Genomic DNA, 15,242 nt, shown 5'->3' on the forward strand with positions numbered 1-15,242 from the left:
ACAGTAGAATGTACTTTCCTTACCTTGCAGAATGTACTTCCCTCATCATATAAAATGCATTACTCGTCTTGAGCTTTATCTTTGAATACGGGTCAAAATGATGTCATTGTCACTTAAGTCGAAATTTGTAAAATTTTGTTTTTGCTTAATTTGCATTCCAGCCCTGACTCCCCTTTTAATTTTGCACCAGCCATGTAGGGGTTCCTTTATTAAATGTTTGAATGAAAATATTAATAAATACGAAACATTGAAATTTATTGCAACAGAGAGTAAAAACATTTTTAAGGAGGGGAATATGGCATTCTAGAATTTGTCATTAGATGGTTTAAGTGATTATTTTACACACCGTGTAATATGCATAATTCTGGCCTTGTTTAAATATCCAATTTTCTCAGCCATTCGATCTGTTGATTTTTGGGAAGTTAAAGAGCTGAAACATTTATTGACGTGATGATATTCATCTGGCTGAATTTTTTTACCCTCCAGGGAATGCGTGAAAATACTTTTCAAATTTTATACTTCTTCTTATACTAGTGTATGGATAGTAGAGTCGAGGAAATGTAGATGTTCAAACATAGGCAAAATGGTAAATGTAACACAGTGTCTAAAGTGGCCACTCAAACTAGCCAATGACATCTCTAGGGAGTGAAATCCAACTTGTCTGCAAACATTTGAACAAGATGTACAATGTACACTATAAAAATATAGTAAATTTTTTTATATTAGTTTATTTCAAATCGTCATCATTACCTTTCTGCACCTAATGGTGCATAGGGTACTGCATTGGTACATTAATGGCAGCGTATCTTATTTTCTAGAGCAAAAAAAGCTGTTTAAATAAATATTTCGTTTTAGGGAATAAAATCCAAGACTTCTTGAATGGCAAGAAATCGCGCTAACCATGATTAGGCCGAGTTAAGACCGAGTTAAGACAGAGTTAACATATTGTTGGTATAAAACATGCTTCATTAGCATAATGTTTCAATGTTCTCTGGATGAGAATCTTGACTTCATGAAATTATCAATTCGTATAATTGTAATATTTTATCACAACATACCAAGAGAGTTACAATATTGAATCAAAGCACAGAAAACCCAGGCTTGAGTAAAATTACACTGAAAAAAAAATTCTACTGGCATCAATGCAGTGCCCATTGCATCATTCGCTGTTTTTAAGTCAGAAAAATAACGATTATGCGTTCATTATAATAAAAAAATTATATCCTTTTTAAAAATTATGTCCTTTTTAAAATATTAGATTTTTAATTTTAATATTTTTATTATTTATCATCATTAAACTCTTATCTGTCAGATGGTGCATAAGATATTGAATTACCAAACTAAATGCAGTTTACCTTGATTAAATGTTACGTAAAGCAATCAGACTGATTAGTCTTCCATTTTAGGTTCAATTCCGATAGCAATGAAATATTTTAGTGTAATATCGGCTTTTAAAACAAATATTTCAAGTCAGCTTTCCTTGGAATCAATTCCGCGACTTTAAGCATGGTAAATAAATGCGTCAACCTCTCCATTTCGAGGCAGACATTTTTCGTTGTCGAGAATTCTGGTTTTATCCCTGGACACAGACAATATAATATACCGAAACTATTAAATCAATTTGCAACGATAGTCCTATTACAATTTCTATCTTTGAGGTGGTTTACAATAAAATATAAATAATTAAAAAATATTGATTTAATTTTAAATAATTAAAAATACGTACATATCAAAACATAAAAGCAACACCATAACATTTAAAGTTATATTGACTAGATATTCACATCCGTAATTTTCAACATAAAATCAACAAAAAATATTTAAATTATCACAACACTCCAACAATATAAACATTTTCTTTTAAACACAAGGTTTAAAAAACATCTAAAATAAAATCGCCATTACTGTCTTAATAAATACAAATCAAATGTAAAAACACAGAAATATAAGTATTTTATATGCGTAACTTGTTAATACAACAAACATTTGTTTTTTTTCTGCATAACACTCCAGCAAATTATTTTTTTAAAAAACAGCATCGTTGACAAAACATCTAAAATTATAGTATTTAGAACTTTCTTAATAAATACGAATAAAATGTGAAAACACAGAAATATAAATATTTTACATGTTTAAATAGTTAATATAGTGTACATTCCATATTGTTTTTTTCTGCTTAACAGTTATTTTAAACACCATAATATTAATTATACTTTACTAATGGTTGAAGGACACATTATCTACCAATATTCAAACCTTATTTTAGAATATTAGCATAAAAAAATATCGATTATTAATTGGTTTACATAAAACGTACATACTAAAAAATAATTTTATATGTTTTCTGTATTATTTATTTTATTTAATTTTCACATTAACGGTTTTTTTAGGTAATTAAGTAGCACGTTGCCATAAGAAAATAATATTTTCTGTTGAAATCGAAATGATTTAATTTTTTTCCAAATTAAAACAAATGAAATATAAAAAAATCATTTCATTTATTTTTTTTTAATGAAATTATGTACGTAAAGTACCATAATAAATATTAAACAAATTATAAATGAATATGATATAATGTTTAAAAACACTGAATAATTTTAAATAACTTTATTATTTTAGAAACCAGACTATTGCTGGGTAATTAATTTGTATTAAGTATAAGTAATTTATTTTGTGCACAACGATGTAACATACTCGTATATGACTTTTATTTATTATTTATTTACAATTTACATACATTCAAGACAAAAATAATCAACATGGATATGGTAGATTTTTTTTACATTTTCAATTAATTTGCCAACAAGACAATGGTCTGTTCTAAGGATAAAAAGTTCTGCACTTACTTGGAACAAAATTAATGGAACATAAATATAAAATATACTAAGCATCAAAAGAAGACAAATAAACAAAATGTGATATTTGGTTCACTGCTTAACATGAAGAAAATCATAAACTTTTTGAAGTCCCATGCAGCTCTCTACTTGGATAAATTGACCTTAAAAATATTGAAACTGTGCATGGGTTTCGGAGAAACGTCCACCCTTGATTTAATAATCAAAATAATAAATAAAAACAATAAAATCACCATGAAACGTGTTTTTTACAAGAAATTCATCGGAATACCAAAGTATTTTCATAAAATTAACTTAAATAAGTTTAGTTTTTATATCTATTATTTTCCTATATAAATTTTAATTATAAATCTGTAAATCCTTGGGACTCTTCTAAATCCTGTATAGCATCAGATTCCTGTGTCCCGGTGATAGTTTGAAGGACCCTAAAAGATCTGGACTGGCGAGGAGGTCCTTCAATATTCACTTTATGGTAGATAATTCTGAAAGTAAAAATATCACGATTAAAAATAAATTTAAGCGTAATAAATTCAACAGGATCAAGCGAACAAACAAAATATCAAAAAACACATCATTTAGTTTATAGTTTATATACAGCGTAATTAATATTTTATGCGTAGTTTAAAATAGAAAGAAAACTTTTTTGAGAATGGTGTCGTTAGTGATAATAACCTTGGGTGATCTCTTAAGCTAGTCTATAATAACTCATAAGGACTGTAAGTGCCTAGACATCCATTTCTCTTTTCGATCACATTCTGATAAGTAAATTGAGTATTTTTACACTGCATTATTGTATCGTCTCTAGTAATTGTTTTGTCCCTAAATTCTCAAGGTGCGCACATCAAAGTACACATTACACATATCAAATTTGCTTCTCAAAATAAGATTTCCGTTTGTGTTAAATTATCTATCAACCTTTTCAATTCCGTCAACAGTTTATTTATTTCATCTTGGATAATTTTTATATTATCGTTTTTGTGAAAATCACCACAAGGGTGAAAATCCAGTATTATTTTCCAGAAAGATTTTGACATACCCCATGTATCGTTAATCCTTTTTATGTACAGTAATTATTTATATATTAAAAGCGACCACTCTAATTCTTGAGGTGGGGTGAGTGTTAAATAATCTTCTGTCATCACTGCAACCTGAGTGAATCGATTGTGACCATAAAAACAATCAAACAAGGATTTAATTATTTATTAAATAGGTTCTTCTATATTTTAGAGATTTTTGGTAACCTGCCTCGTTAAGTAAATTTGCATGGAGGTACGATAAAAAAAACATATTTTGTTTGTATTTATATAATTATTTTAAATTATTATTCAATATGTTCAACAAGCAGATTCAAAATTTTACTCAAAAATTCATATTAAAGCAAAGAGTAGAAAATATAAAAAAAAACAGTATACTGCACCAAAAAGAGACAACCTATTTCAAAATATTTATTCAAAAAACTTTTTTTAAAAGAACGTTTATTTATTTATTTTTTTATTTTTATATTAAGGCAATCCATCTTAAGAAGGATGATTTCTGTTTATTCAATTTGAACATAATAAATAATACGTTTTACTAAACGCATGTATGTGGAGTCGATACTTTTGAATTTTTTATTTTTTTTATGCGTTAAATTCAAATCTTTTTACTTCTCTAGGTCTTTATTAATTTCAACAAACATTTAAAAGTCCGTTGTTTTTAATGAAGGTTAATTTAAATTCAATAATATATTTTTGGGCAAAATAGGAAATGAAAAATTTTTTTATTACCAAAGTATACAGATTCATGTATTGTTATATGTATATCTTCATACTGATTATGATTTTCTTCAGATTAAAAATCTTCATACAGTATATTGCAGCAGTAATGACGTTTTCTCTAATGGTTTTCAATGATTTTTTGTCAGTTGATGAATGATTCTAATATTATTTTATAGGTTTAAGAATCTAAGCATTATGTGTGCCACTCTGCATTTTAAAAAACGGTGTGTAGTTTATTGGAAACAAAAAATACATTTTAGTTACATGCAAACACAACTTTAGAATCAAACATAACACATAAATTACTAAAAATAAACACTGTAAAAAATTAAAGGTTTTTTTTTTTCAATTACGTTCTTATGATCCACCCAAATATTTCAATTTTGGGGGCCATTTTCAACGAGTTAAGAATAACTCACTATTAGAAAATGGGAACTAAGTGGTGATAGAGCGGGATGCGAACCTTTGACCTCTGATTCGTGAGTTTGCGAAACTAACCACAATAAAAATCACAATTCAAATGGTTAATGAATAAATCACGTCAGATGGTTCCTGAAATTAGTATAATTTGCAAATGATAATGTAAAGCTTAACTATAACGAAAACGACGTAAATAATGGTTTATTTGGTGGCGCGTGACAACATTTTAGTATCATGTTTTAAAACATAATTATTTAACCATGATTACTTAGTTCAAATACAAATCAATTAATTTTATGTGTTTTACTTTTAACAGTCGATGAAAAATATCCTAAATAAGGCCACACCTCACTGTCTCGTCAGGTCCATATCCAATAAATAATATCATATGGGTAGTTAGAGCAGCTACAAGGAACATACCTACATAATTCAGTGTTATTATTGTACACAATAAAAGCTAGATAGAAAATAAAGCAACATTTAAAAAATCTTCTCTAAAATAGGGGTTTTTCACGATATCAATTTTTTTACATTTGTATTACATACATTGGGATTAAATTCTAGTAATAAAGGATAATATTAGATAACATTCCTTGTGTTTACCAAGAAAAACTACATTAAAATATGTTTTAAAAAACTCTTTGTTTGGCGTATTCGTTTAAGAAAAAAGCGGCAATTAAAACGCTAAGCATTATTGTTGACTTTGATTAATCAAAAAAGAAAAAAATACTTTGAAATGGTGATTTAAATTTATCACAAAAAATAACTGTACTCTAAAATATTTTTTAACCTTTGTTATCGGTCAGGTACAATACTTATTTTTAAATGTAAAATTGATAACTACATTTATTATATAGATATTATAACCACTTTTAACATTTAAGATCCACTGAGTTTTGACATTTCGGCGATAGAGGGCGAACGAAACGCTTTCTCGCAGGCGTTACATTGCAAAGTAATATTTTCAAAGTAATTTTATCCCTTGATTTATCAAAAATAGTAGTATTTTTTCTTTTTAAAAGCTGTGAAAATTAAACAATCAATTATTTAAAACACCTCTCGCACGGTGAATCTGGATCCGGCTTAGTCAACCCATCAATTTCGTCTGCTGAAATAGTAAACACATCATCCATTAGGGAAACAACATTCACAGGTGATAAGATGAAGAGACATGATGTGCAAACGACATTTCACATTTTATAAAAAACACTCAAAACGACTGACGATCAAACATAAAGTATTGTGAAGTTAAAAATGTATGTAAAGATGCGGGTTGATACTGAAAGGAACGGTTGACAAACACAAACACATATTTCTTTGTTAGTACTCGAGTACGAATATTGTCTGATATTTTTGTAAACGCGTCTATGTATGTATTTAATTCATTCCATTGGGATTAATGACATACATTGTTTTATCCTTGTTCGCCTTACATGAAAAATAAGAGAGACGTACTACTCAAAGGATAAATGAAATAGATGCATCAGAGTAACATTTTGGTTAGCAATTACCTAAAAAATATTTTAAAAGTATCGTTTTAGTCTCGAAATTGTTGACTAATCGGTTTTTGTTACACGACGAACTTAAAAAAAAAATTTCTTAATATTTGGAGAATCTAATCATTAAAAAATAATCCATTAACGATTTAAAAACGCAAAACCGAAATGAGTTTTTTTTAAAGAACTAGAATATTTTATTTATTCTAATAATAAATATCTGTATTATTAATTACCTAGGAGTTGTTACAACGGGACTCGATGGTTCCATTTGAATTGGAATAATTCTCGTCTTTGCTTGCGTTCCTGAAGGAGGTTCTTGTCGCAAAGGACTGCCCGGAGTAGCTCCATCCATCCTCATCATTTGAGGGGTTAACACCCTCGATATGTGTTGTTGCGGATGCTGCATCTGTGGTTTGGCTTGCTGTATCGATATGTTAGGTTGCGGCTGTATCAAAATTTGCGGTTGACCCTGCTGGATAACTTGCGGTTGTCCGGGCTGTCCTTGTTGATTCATATCTATTATAATTCGTAACTGAGGCTGTTGTTGGTTTCTTCCCTGCATCCCTTGCTTACCTGGCGCGTTAACAAATTTTATGTTACTACCCGTCATATCTTTGTTTGACATTTCCATCTGTACGGGAATAACTCTCCCGGGACTATCGCATTTTCTCACATTTTGGAAAATTTGATCAGCAGAAGACGGCATCGATGAAACTTTTCCAGGTTGAGCACGGGGCAATGTTTCGAAACGCCGATTTTCTGTGACCCAAGGTGGTTGAGGCTCTGAACTTTGCGGTGTATGTTGGAAAGTTTCGCGAGGAAGGCTCTTTCTGTTATCTGAAGGCCTCGAGCCCCATGGGGATTGTGGACTCTCTGTTTGCTCAAACGAATCTCTGGGAACACTTTTTCTACTTTCTGATCTTTGGCACCAAGGTGGTGGAGGTATCGACTTGTTAATGGTATTTTGACCACGTACCCATGGAAGATTTTCTTTTGGGCTCTCGACCAACTTCGGGGAAAGTGGATCGCCACCCTCAGTCTGTTGATCATTTTGATTTCTCGCGATTCTAGGTTTAACGGGAATGGTCATATGTGATTGATATCGTACTTCATCGGATTCAGGGACCATATTATTATTCGGAAATTTGTTGTTTTGCCTCGGAGGACTAGGTGACTTAACGTTCGCTGGACTTGGTGCTTGAGCATATGAAGGACTTTTTGATTGGTTATTCATATTTACTTGAATATTGTTGCCCGTTGGTGACATAGGGTGAGCATTCGGTGACATTGATTGCTGTTGCCCCCAACGAGGATTATTTTGTGAGTTCGTTTGAGTTTCAACGTATGGTGATTGATTTGGACTCCTCATAGATTGCGCTGGGTGAACAATTGTCTCTCTTGCTTCTATATGAATCGGAGTTACTCTAAATCCATCATTATATGGTGACTGTGCTGGTGGGGACCGAACACTATTTTGCATAGGTGAGTTTCTCGGTTCTTGTTTCCATGGACTTGCTGGACTAGATATAGGTGTGACAGACTTTAAGCTGCTATTAGATTCGCAGCTCGGTGAAATCGTTTGATTACTACTGCTACTTGTTGTAGATGTACCGTTAGAATAGGGAGATTCTTTCCCCCATGGAGATGGACTTAAATTGAACTGAGAATCTTGACGTTGCAGTGCAATTTTAGTTGGAGACTGATTTTGTTGCATATTTGGAACGGGTGAAAAATTATTTTTTTGCGCTGGCGCTGGACTTGGATACCTAGGGGACTGATTTTGTTGCATGTTTGGAACCGGTGAAAAGTTATTATTTTGCGGTAATGCTGGACTAGGATATTTGGGCTCCGGCTTCCAAACGGGACTATCGGATTTATTTTGCTGTGGTAGATTATTTTCGTATCGATTAGAAATTTGAGGTGATGGCTGTGAATAATTTTGTTGAAAATTTTGAGGCGTGTTCTGGGGATATTGGTTTTGATGTTGTTGAGTTGTTGGAGAAAACTGAGACTGTTGAGGAGGCTGTTGGGAAAATTGTTGAGGTGGAGCTTTCCTCATTTGAGGTGCAACAGGACTAGGAGTTGCAGACTTTTCAACGAATTTTGGAATAGGTCCTTGCTGAAGTTTTCCCGCTTCTTCTGATTCCCAGTGGTAGGGGCTATTAGTTTTACGCAGCATCCCAATCGGGTTTTCTGGAATAACAATTTCTGGCCTTTCTCCTTCATTATGTTGGTTAACCGGCTTCACTACGTTAATGACTAACGGAGGAGGTGGGGGGGGTCCCGGAGGCGGAGGTGGAGGGGGGCTGGTCCTCCATTGACAGTAGGTTGCCTGTAATAAGCAGGAGTGTCATGGTCTTCTTGTTGCTGCTGTTGTTTGTTGAGCCGTCTGGCCATACTAGGTGTTTTGATCTGAGATAAATCCAAGCCTCCCGGAGTGTAAGTAAATGGTTTTTTATCTTTCGTCATCATCGCGTTCTGAACACATGCTGGAGGCTCCGGACCACACGATTGAAAATTCTTTAAAAAAAAACTAAATTAATAACAAATGTCAATCTTTTAAAAATTTTATATTAAGAGAGATTGTATAATATTTTCATATATTTTTCAAGTGCGGAATAAGTTTTTATGAGTCGGAGTTTTATTTTAGTACTGTAAACATGAAGGTAAGTAAACTTCGAGGAAGTATTTATTATATACATAGATAAGCTACTTACGTCGCCGTGGCTATTTTTGAAGCTGGGAATTCTACCGGAGTGGAGGCCCGTCATGGGGGGAGGCGGAGGTCCCCCGCCCTGGCTGAAATCGTTAAAAATAGCAGAATTATTTAATGAACAATTTTTTTTTTTTTTTTTTGTTTTCTAGAAACATTTTTCAATATTCATTTTCTTTATGCACCTAAATAAACCTGTGTTTTTTTTTTAATATCACCAAAATAACACAATTCTATCAGCATTTGAATTTTTGGGAAGATTTCAGATTATCTGTAACGTTGAGTATTCGAGCGCAATAATATTAAATTTTATTTAAAATTAAGTTATGAAAATATGTATTCCTACAAAATCACACCAATTTTAAACAGTAAATTTTGCGTGTCTTACAATTGGTGCTTAATAACACGACGTCTCTGTCATCATTATTTTTGAGGTCAGCTGGTGCAAATTGCGAGAATTTGACACCAGAATAGAGTGATGATTCAGATTTTAGTGCCATTTCTATCGATCTGTGCATTCAGTGCGCCAAGTTCAATCGAAAGAGTGTAGGTCATAAACTATAAATATCCTTCGAATCTCGTAGAGTTGGTCTTAGTACCGACTCGTCAACATTCCTCGAAGATTACGAATCGCGAGCGAATCGAGAAAAGTTGTTGGCAAAATCTGATGCCAAGATTTCTGAGGCAACGCATGGATAAATATTTCGGTAGAGCCATATATTATTATTGCGAGGCAACATCTTGATCGCGTTGATTTATTCCAAGGTAAATTTCAGAAATTCAGAAAAAATGTTTCCATTTGAAAAAATACGATGATGGAAACCTAACATGGCAAACATAAACTTTTCTTTTTTACTTTTCCTTATTTTTCTTTATCTACAAAAAATATTAACATAATTTCTTCTCATTCTAATTTTGGCCTAATGGCATTTAGAGAATAATAATTTTTTTTTTTTTTTTTTTACATTTATTTTTTTGCACCACAACAGGCCAGGAGGCCTAATGACAGTGGTGAATTACATCACAGAGCACCCAGGCTTGAGAAAAATCACATTTTAATTTTTGTGTTCTCACCGGGAATCGAACCCGGAACCTTCCGTGCGTGAATCAAGCGTCTTGACCACTACACCACGGAGGCCGCCATAACATCAACATATTAACATATCACATCAACAACAGTATTATCTCACCTGATTAATTATATAAGGATAAATTATTAAAGTTTATCCATAGAATTAAGAATAGTTCAGAAACCGCATACGCACATCAAACAGAAGGCGACTCAACTACTCATAAATGAGTAGGTTAACGTTTTGACCCATTAGTTTCTTTGTAGACGTCGCTCAGTACGCAACTCCTGATTCGAATTTAACCATGCCGTGTTGTGTCCTTTTTAAGTGTAGAAATACTGCTAGGATCTTAAAAAAACAGGATGATATCTCATTTCATGTGTAAGGCGGCCTCCGTGGTGTAGTGGTCAAGACGCTTGACTCACAGACGGAAGGTTCCGGGTTCGATTCCCGGTGAGAACACAAAAATTAAATGTGATTTTTCTCAAGCCTGGGTGTTCTGTGATGTAATTCACCCCTGGAATTGGGCCTCCTGGCCTGTTGTGGTGCAAAAAAAAAAAAAAAGTAATTATCAATTGAATCAAAGTGGCCACTTATGATTCACGACAAAAATATATTTTTTTAGAGAGATAATATAAAGACTTAAACACACGCCATAACTTTCCAATCAAGAAACAATGTAATCACTACACGATTTATTATTTCATGATTACACTCTATCAAAGATGACAAACATCCATTTACGAATGTAGGAACCAAGAAAGTCATGTAAATGTTTGATGTCTAACAACAGGAATTGGGTTGTGGTCTCGCGACTAGTGTCGCAAACTTGCAGATCAGAGCTCCGTGTCTCGAATGCCACTCTGCCACAACTTTCAAATAATGAGTTTGTTAAAACTCCTTGAAAATGACGCTAAAATGAGAATGTTCGTGTAAATCAAGAAAATACGAATTTCTTTTTTTGTTTTAATTAATTTAAGGGAAATTCAGGAAGCTTTTTGTTAATTAAGAACAAATTAATTAATTTTTATAAATTAGATTTAAAAGAGTTTATTCCTCAAAGTAAACTTGTAAATACTTTTAACAGTATTTTACAAAAAACCCTTCAATATTTAATCATTTTCATATTTTAACTTCACTTAAATTTAGTTATTGGGCGCTTATACACTACTGCAAAATCATACTGAAATAAGTTTATTCAAACTAATAGCATATTATTTTTCTTGGGAAGGTAGAAATAAATTAAGAAGTGTTTGAACAAAATAATGTTTGATAAAATGATGTATTTAGGTTTAACTTTTGACAACAAACTAAAACGTTAGGCCCAATGCTGATAACATTAAAAAAAAATAAGAAAAAAACTCAATTTCAATTCTAGTAAGTTTGTATATATTCTATTATAATATAATGCCACACTTGAACTATTGCTTTATAGTCTTGTTTCTTGGAAGTGATACAAAGTTTTTAAAAAAAAACAAGTTAAACAGAAAAGGGTTATGAAATTTAAAGCGTGGTCAATAACTGAAAATTAAATTTATGCTAGTGAAAAAGAATTCAGTTCAATACCCTGAATTTCATTTACTTGAAAAACGAGCTGCCTCTTAGATAAATGTTGGAAGGAATTAATTACAATAAAGGTTTTCATAAGTATGGAACGAGAAGAGGAGATAGTTTTAGGCTTCCTAAGGTAATACTGACTAGAACTCAAAACAACATTTACTATCAAGGTTTGAAAATGTTTAATGAGTTACCAGAAAGACTCAGTTAAACTGGAAGTGGCTCCAAATTCATAAGAAATAAATGAATTATTATTTGAAATTCACAATTGTTCCACTTTTTGCACCAAGTGGTGCATATGGCACTGCATTAGTAAACCAATGCGGTGTATTTCGATCATCTGTCACATGAAGGAAAGGTGATCTTTTACGATTCAGGTGCCATTCCAGGAACAGTAAAATATTTCTGTGTAAACATCCTTTAAAATCAATATTTGAAGTCCACTCTGCCAGGAATCAGACCGAGGACCTCAAGAATGGTAGGTGAACGCGTCAGCTACTTCACGAAGTAGACTAATCTCCACTTGATTTCCATTTTCAGGATTTTTACACGAAAACACTTATTCGGGCTTCTGGTTTTATTTTACAAATAGAACTTTATCATTCTTCCGATTAGACGCAGAAAAAATACGTTGAGTCACCTTAACATAAATTTAAGGTAGATATTTGTTTTAAAGAGAAATACTTGACCTCTTATTGTTTACTCAAATATTTAAATTTTCAGGACATTTCCAAAAAGTCGTAAATAACTTGAAATGGAAAAATGTAAATCGGGTTGCGGTAGAGTGGGATTTGAACCTGGGACCTTTGATCCATGAGTCTGCAATAGTACCACGAGATCACAACCCGGTTCATGTTATGTTTATTTTGATTATTAATATAATGTTGTACTAGTAAGTATTATTAAAAAAGGTTTGGATTATTTAAAGTCAAATTATTATTGAAATGCACTCATTTATACCCAATATACATAGGTATGGCAATCGGTTTGATCAAATATTCGACATTTTCAAAATAAATTCTGTCAATTAAATAAAATGTATTCTCACTCGGTATTTTTTGGAAAAGAAATGGATTTAAAAAAATATTATTTAATTTAACTTCGTTTCCTTGGATTTTTTTTATTTGAACTTATACAGACAGGCGCCGTGGCGCAGTTGGTAAGACGGCTAACTGTGAGAATGTCGTCGCAGATTCCCGTCAGTTGCAAAAAAAAAACATCCAAGAAAGATTTTTTTTAAATTGGTCTGGGTATTGTGGTGTATTTTTCACCTTCTTCCATATCTCCTCTATCCTACCTGCTGACAAGCCTCTGAGTAGAGGCTTAGCGGGTTTTCCTTTAAAATATTTTTTTTTTAAATAAAATTTAAAAAAACATAATATAAAGTGTGTATTAGCGGATTTATTGCAAAATTACAATTTCTTCCAACCAACAGATAAAATAAAGGTATTATTAAGATTATTTAAATTATCATATTGCTCTAAAAAACATGTTATTTAAAATCTATTATTATTGTATTTTTTCTCTTTTGTTATTGCCTAGTTGAATACTAACCACTTCTTTATATATTAAGTCATTTTAAGCTTTACTTTATTATATTTATATCTAGAACACAAAATTTTCTCATCCTAACTGTTATTTTTTATTTATTAATGTTATGTTTCTTTTTTACGGTTTTGTTATTTTTTTATCCTTTATTTTCACTTAATTGTTCAGTTTTAATTATTTTTTCATATTTCGTAGGCTGGATTACATTATAAATTGTTTATTGATGGGATTGTTTATGCAAATCATTTTTTAGGAATGGTTCTCTGAACCGTTGGTGAATAAATAAATAAATAATTATAGACGCGTGAGTTAATAAAAAAAACAGTATAATTAACGAAGCCAATAAATATTTTCACTACCTACCTATGTTTTTGGTAAAACAAAGGAATCCAGAATAAATACTCACTCTGCAAATAGATATTGTATTTTCATAATATAATATCTAACATAATGACCCGACCTTTTATGACCAAAGGTATGTATTTGATTTTCAGCTTCAACGTTACTTTATTTGCTAAAACCACAAAATTTAATTCCATTGAAATGTACCCTTGCCAATAATCGCGGTGCCTTTAGCTGTGTGAACGGAGCGGACTATTTAAAAATCGGTCCATGGAGAGACTTAATATGAAATTGAATTCAATATCAAAGGATGTGTGGATCGTGGATCCTAGGGGAAAATACTCATGTTAAACGCTATCACAAGAAATTCGTATTTTTTAATAATGTATTTTTGGCCCATTTAGAGCTGGTTTATTTAAATTAATATTTAATTTTGGTACAATAAATCTTTAATTTTACGGTATATTATTTTAATACTGACTACTTGAAAAATTATACTGGAGACAAATTTAAAATCAAAATTAACTTTCTCTTCCCGGTAATGTGAGGCTAATACACATCGCATGTGATAACTTTAATATCTCCATAAATATAATAAATTATGTGTTAAAATATTTTTTATAAAATAATTATTACTTATTGGGAACAGAAAAAGCATTTTATCAGAAATTGGAGATAAATCACAAATACAATAGAAAGTTGCGGAGTACGTAGTAAAGGAGTAATCCTAATATATAATTATTGTTTCACACAGTGTTGACGTCTCACTCTGGATGATACAAATATATTCGAGAACAAGAGAGATGGTTTCAGCAAAATATCTAGTACTTCTCCCCGACGCCAGTTGGTAGCAAATCAACTTTCGTCGGGGCGGTTCTGTCGCCAGCGCCCCGAGCATGAAATATTTTTTTAAACAAATAGATTTAAAATATTATTTATTTTGACTTCGAATATGAATAATTGAAATAATTGACTATGAATATTGCATTTTTTTATCTCTCATTTTTTGCATTTGTAATGATGGACATATCATGACTTTTCGTAAATATAATTTATTATTTTATTTAAAGCATTAACTTTGCTGCTAAACGTTTTACTAAATGTTATTAAATATTTCCATAAAACCACTAACCGACTTTTCTATGTCTACCGGTTTCGAGGCGTACCCATCTCTTCGTCGTGATACTAATTAAACTAACATGCCGATTTGAAACCACATGATTTATGTAAGAGTTGCTTACTTGAAGCATGTGGTTTCAAATCAGCAAAAACTGTAATGTACTGTGCACGCAAGGGTGAAATTCAAGGAACATTGTCCAATTCATCAATAATTATACAACCTTTCAATATAGCCCATTATACGATGTTCTATTGTAATGGTCACCCTATACGTATTAAACCTTTATCCTCTCCCTCTATTTTCAACACTTTCATAAACTATAATCAGTACATGTAAGGGTTGCCTACTAAAAGCATGTGGT

At 31.6% G+C, this 15,242-nt stretch overlaps 1 protein-coding gene across 1 annotated transcript in view; it reads right to left on the reverse strand.

Annotated features, from left to right (window-relative positions):
• Positions 1-1,686: 1,686 nt before the first annotated feature.
• The window catches only part of LOC148284632 (uncharacterized), a 39,237-nt gene continuing 25,681 nt past the window's right edge, over positions 1,687-15,242 (reverse strand). Inside the window, 4 exon segments of the mRNA XM_088237295.1 lie at positions 1,687-3,337; positions 6,765-8,830; positions 8,833-9,051; positions 9,249-9,330. Coding sequence (XP_088093421.1) covers positions 3,199-3,337; positions 6,765-8,830; positions 8,833-9,051; positions 9,249-9,330 — 2,506 coding nt within the window. The 3' untranslated portion in view covers positions 1,687-3,198.

Source organism: Micrasema longulum, unplaced genomic scaffold, assembly GCF_059751315.1.
Source record: "Micrasema longulum isolate JH-2025_06_02 unplaced genomic scaffold, ASM5975131v1 h1tg000102l, whole genome shotgun sequence".
Taxonomy (NCBI): domain Eukaryota; kingdom Metazoa; phylum Arthropoda; class Insecta; order Trichoptera; family Brachycentridae; genus Micrasema; species Micrasema longulum.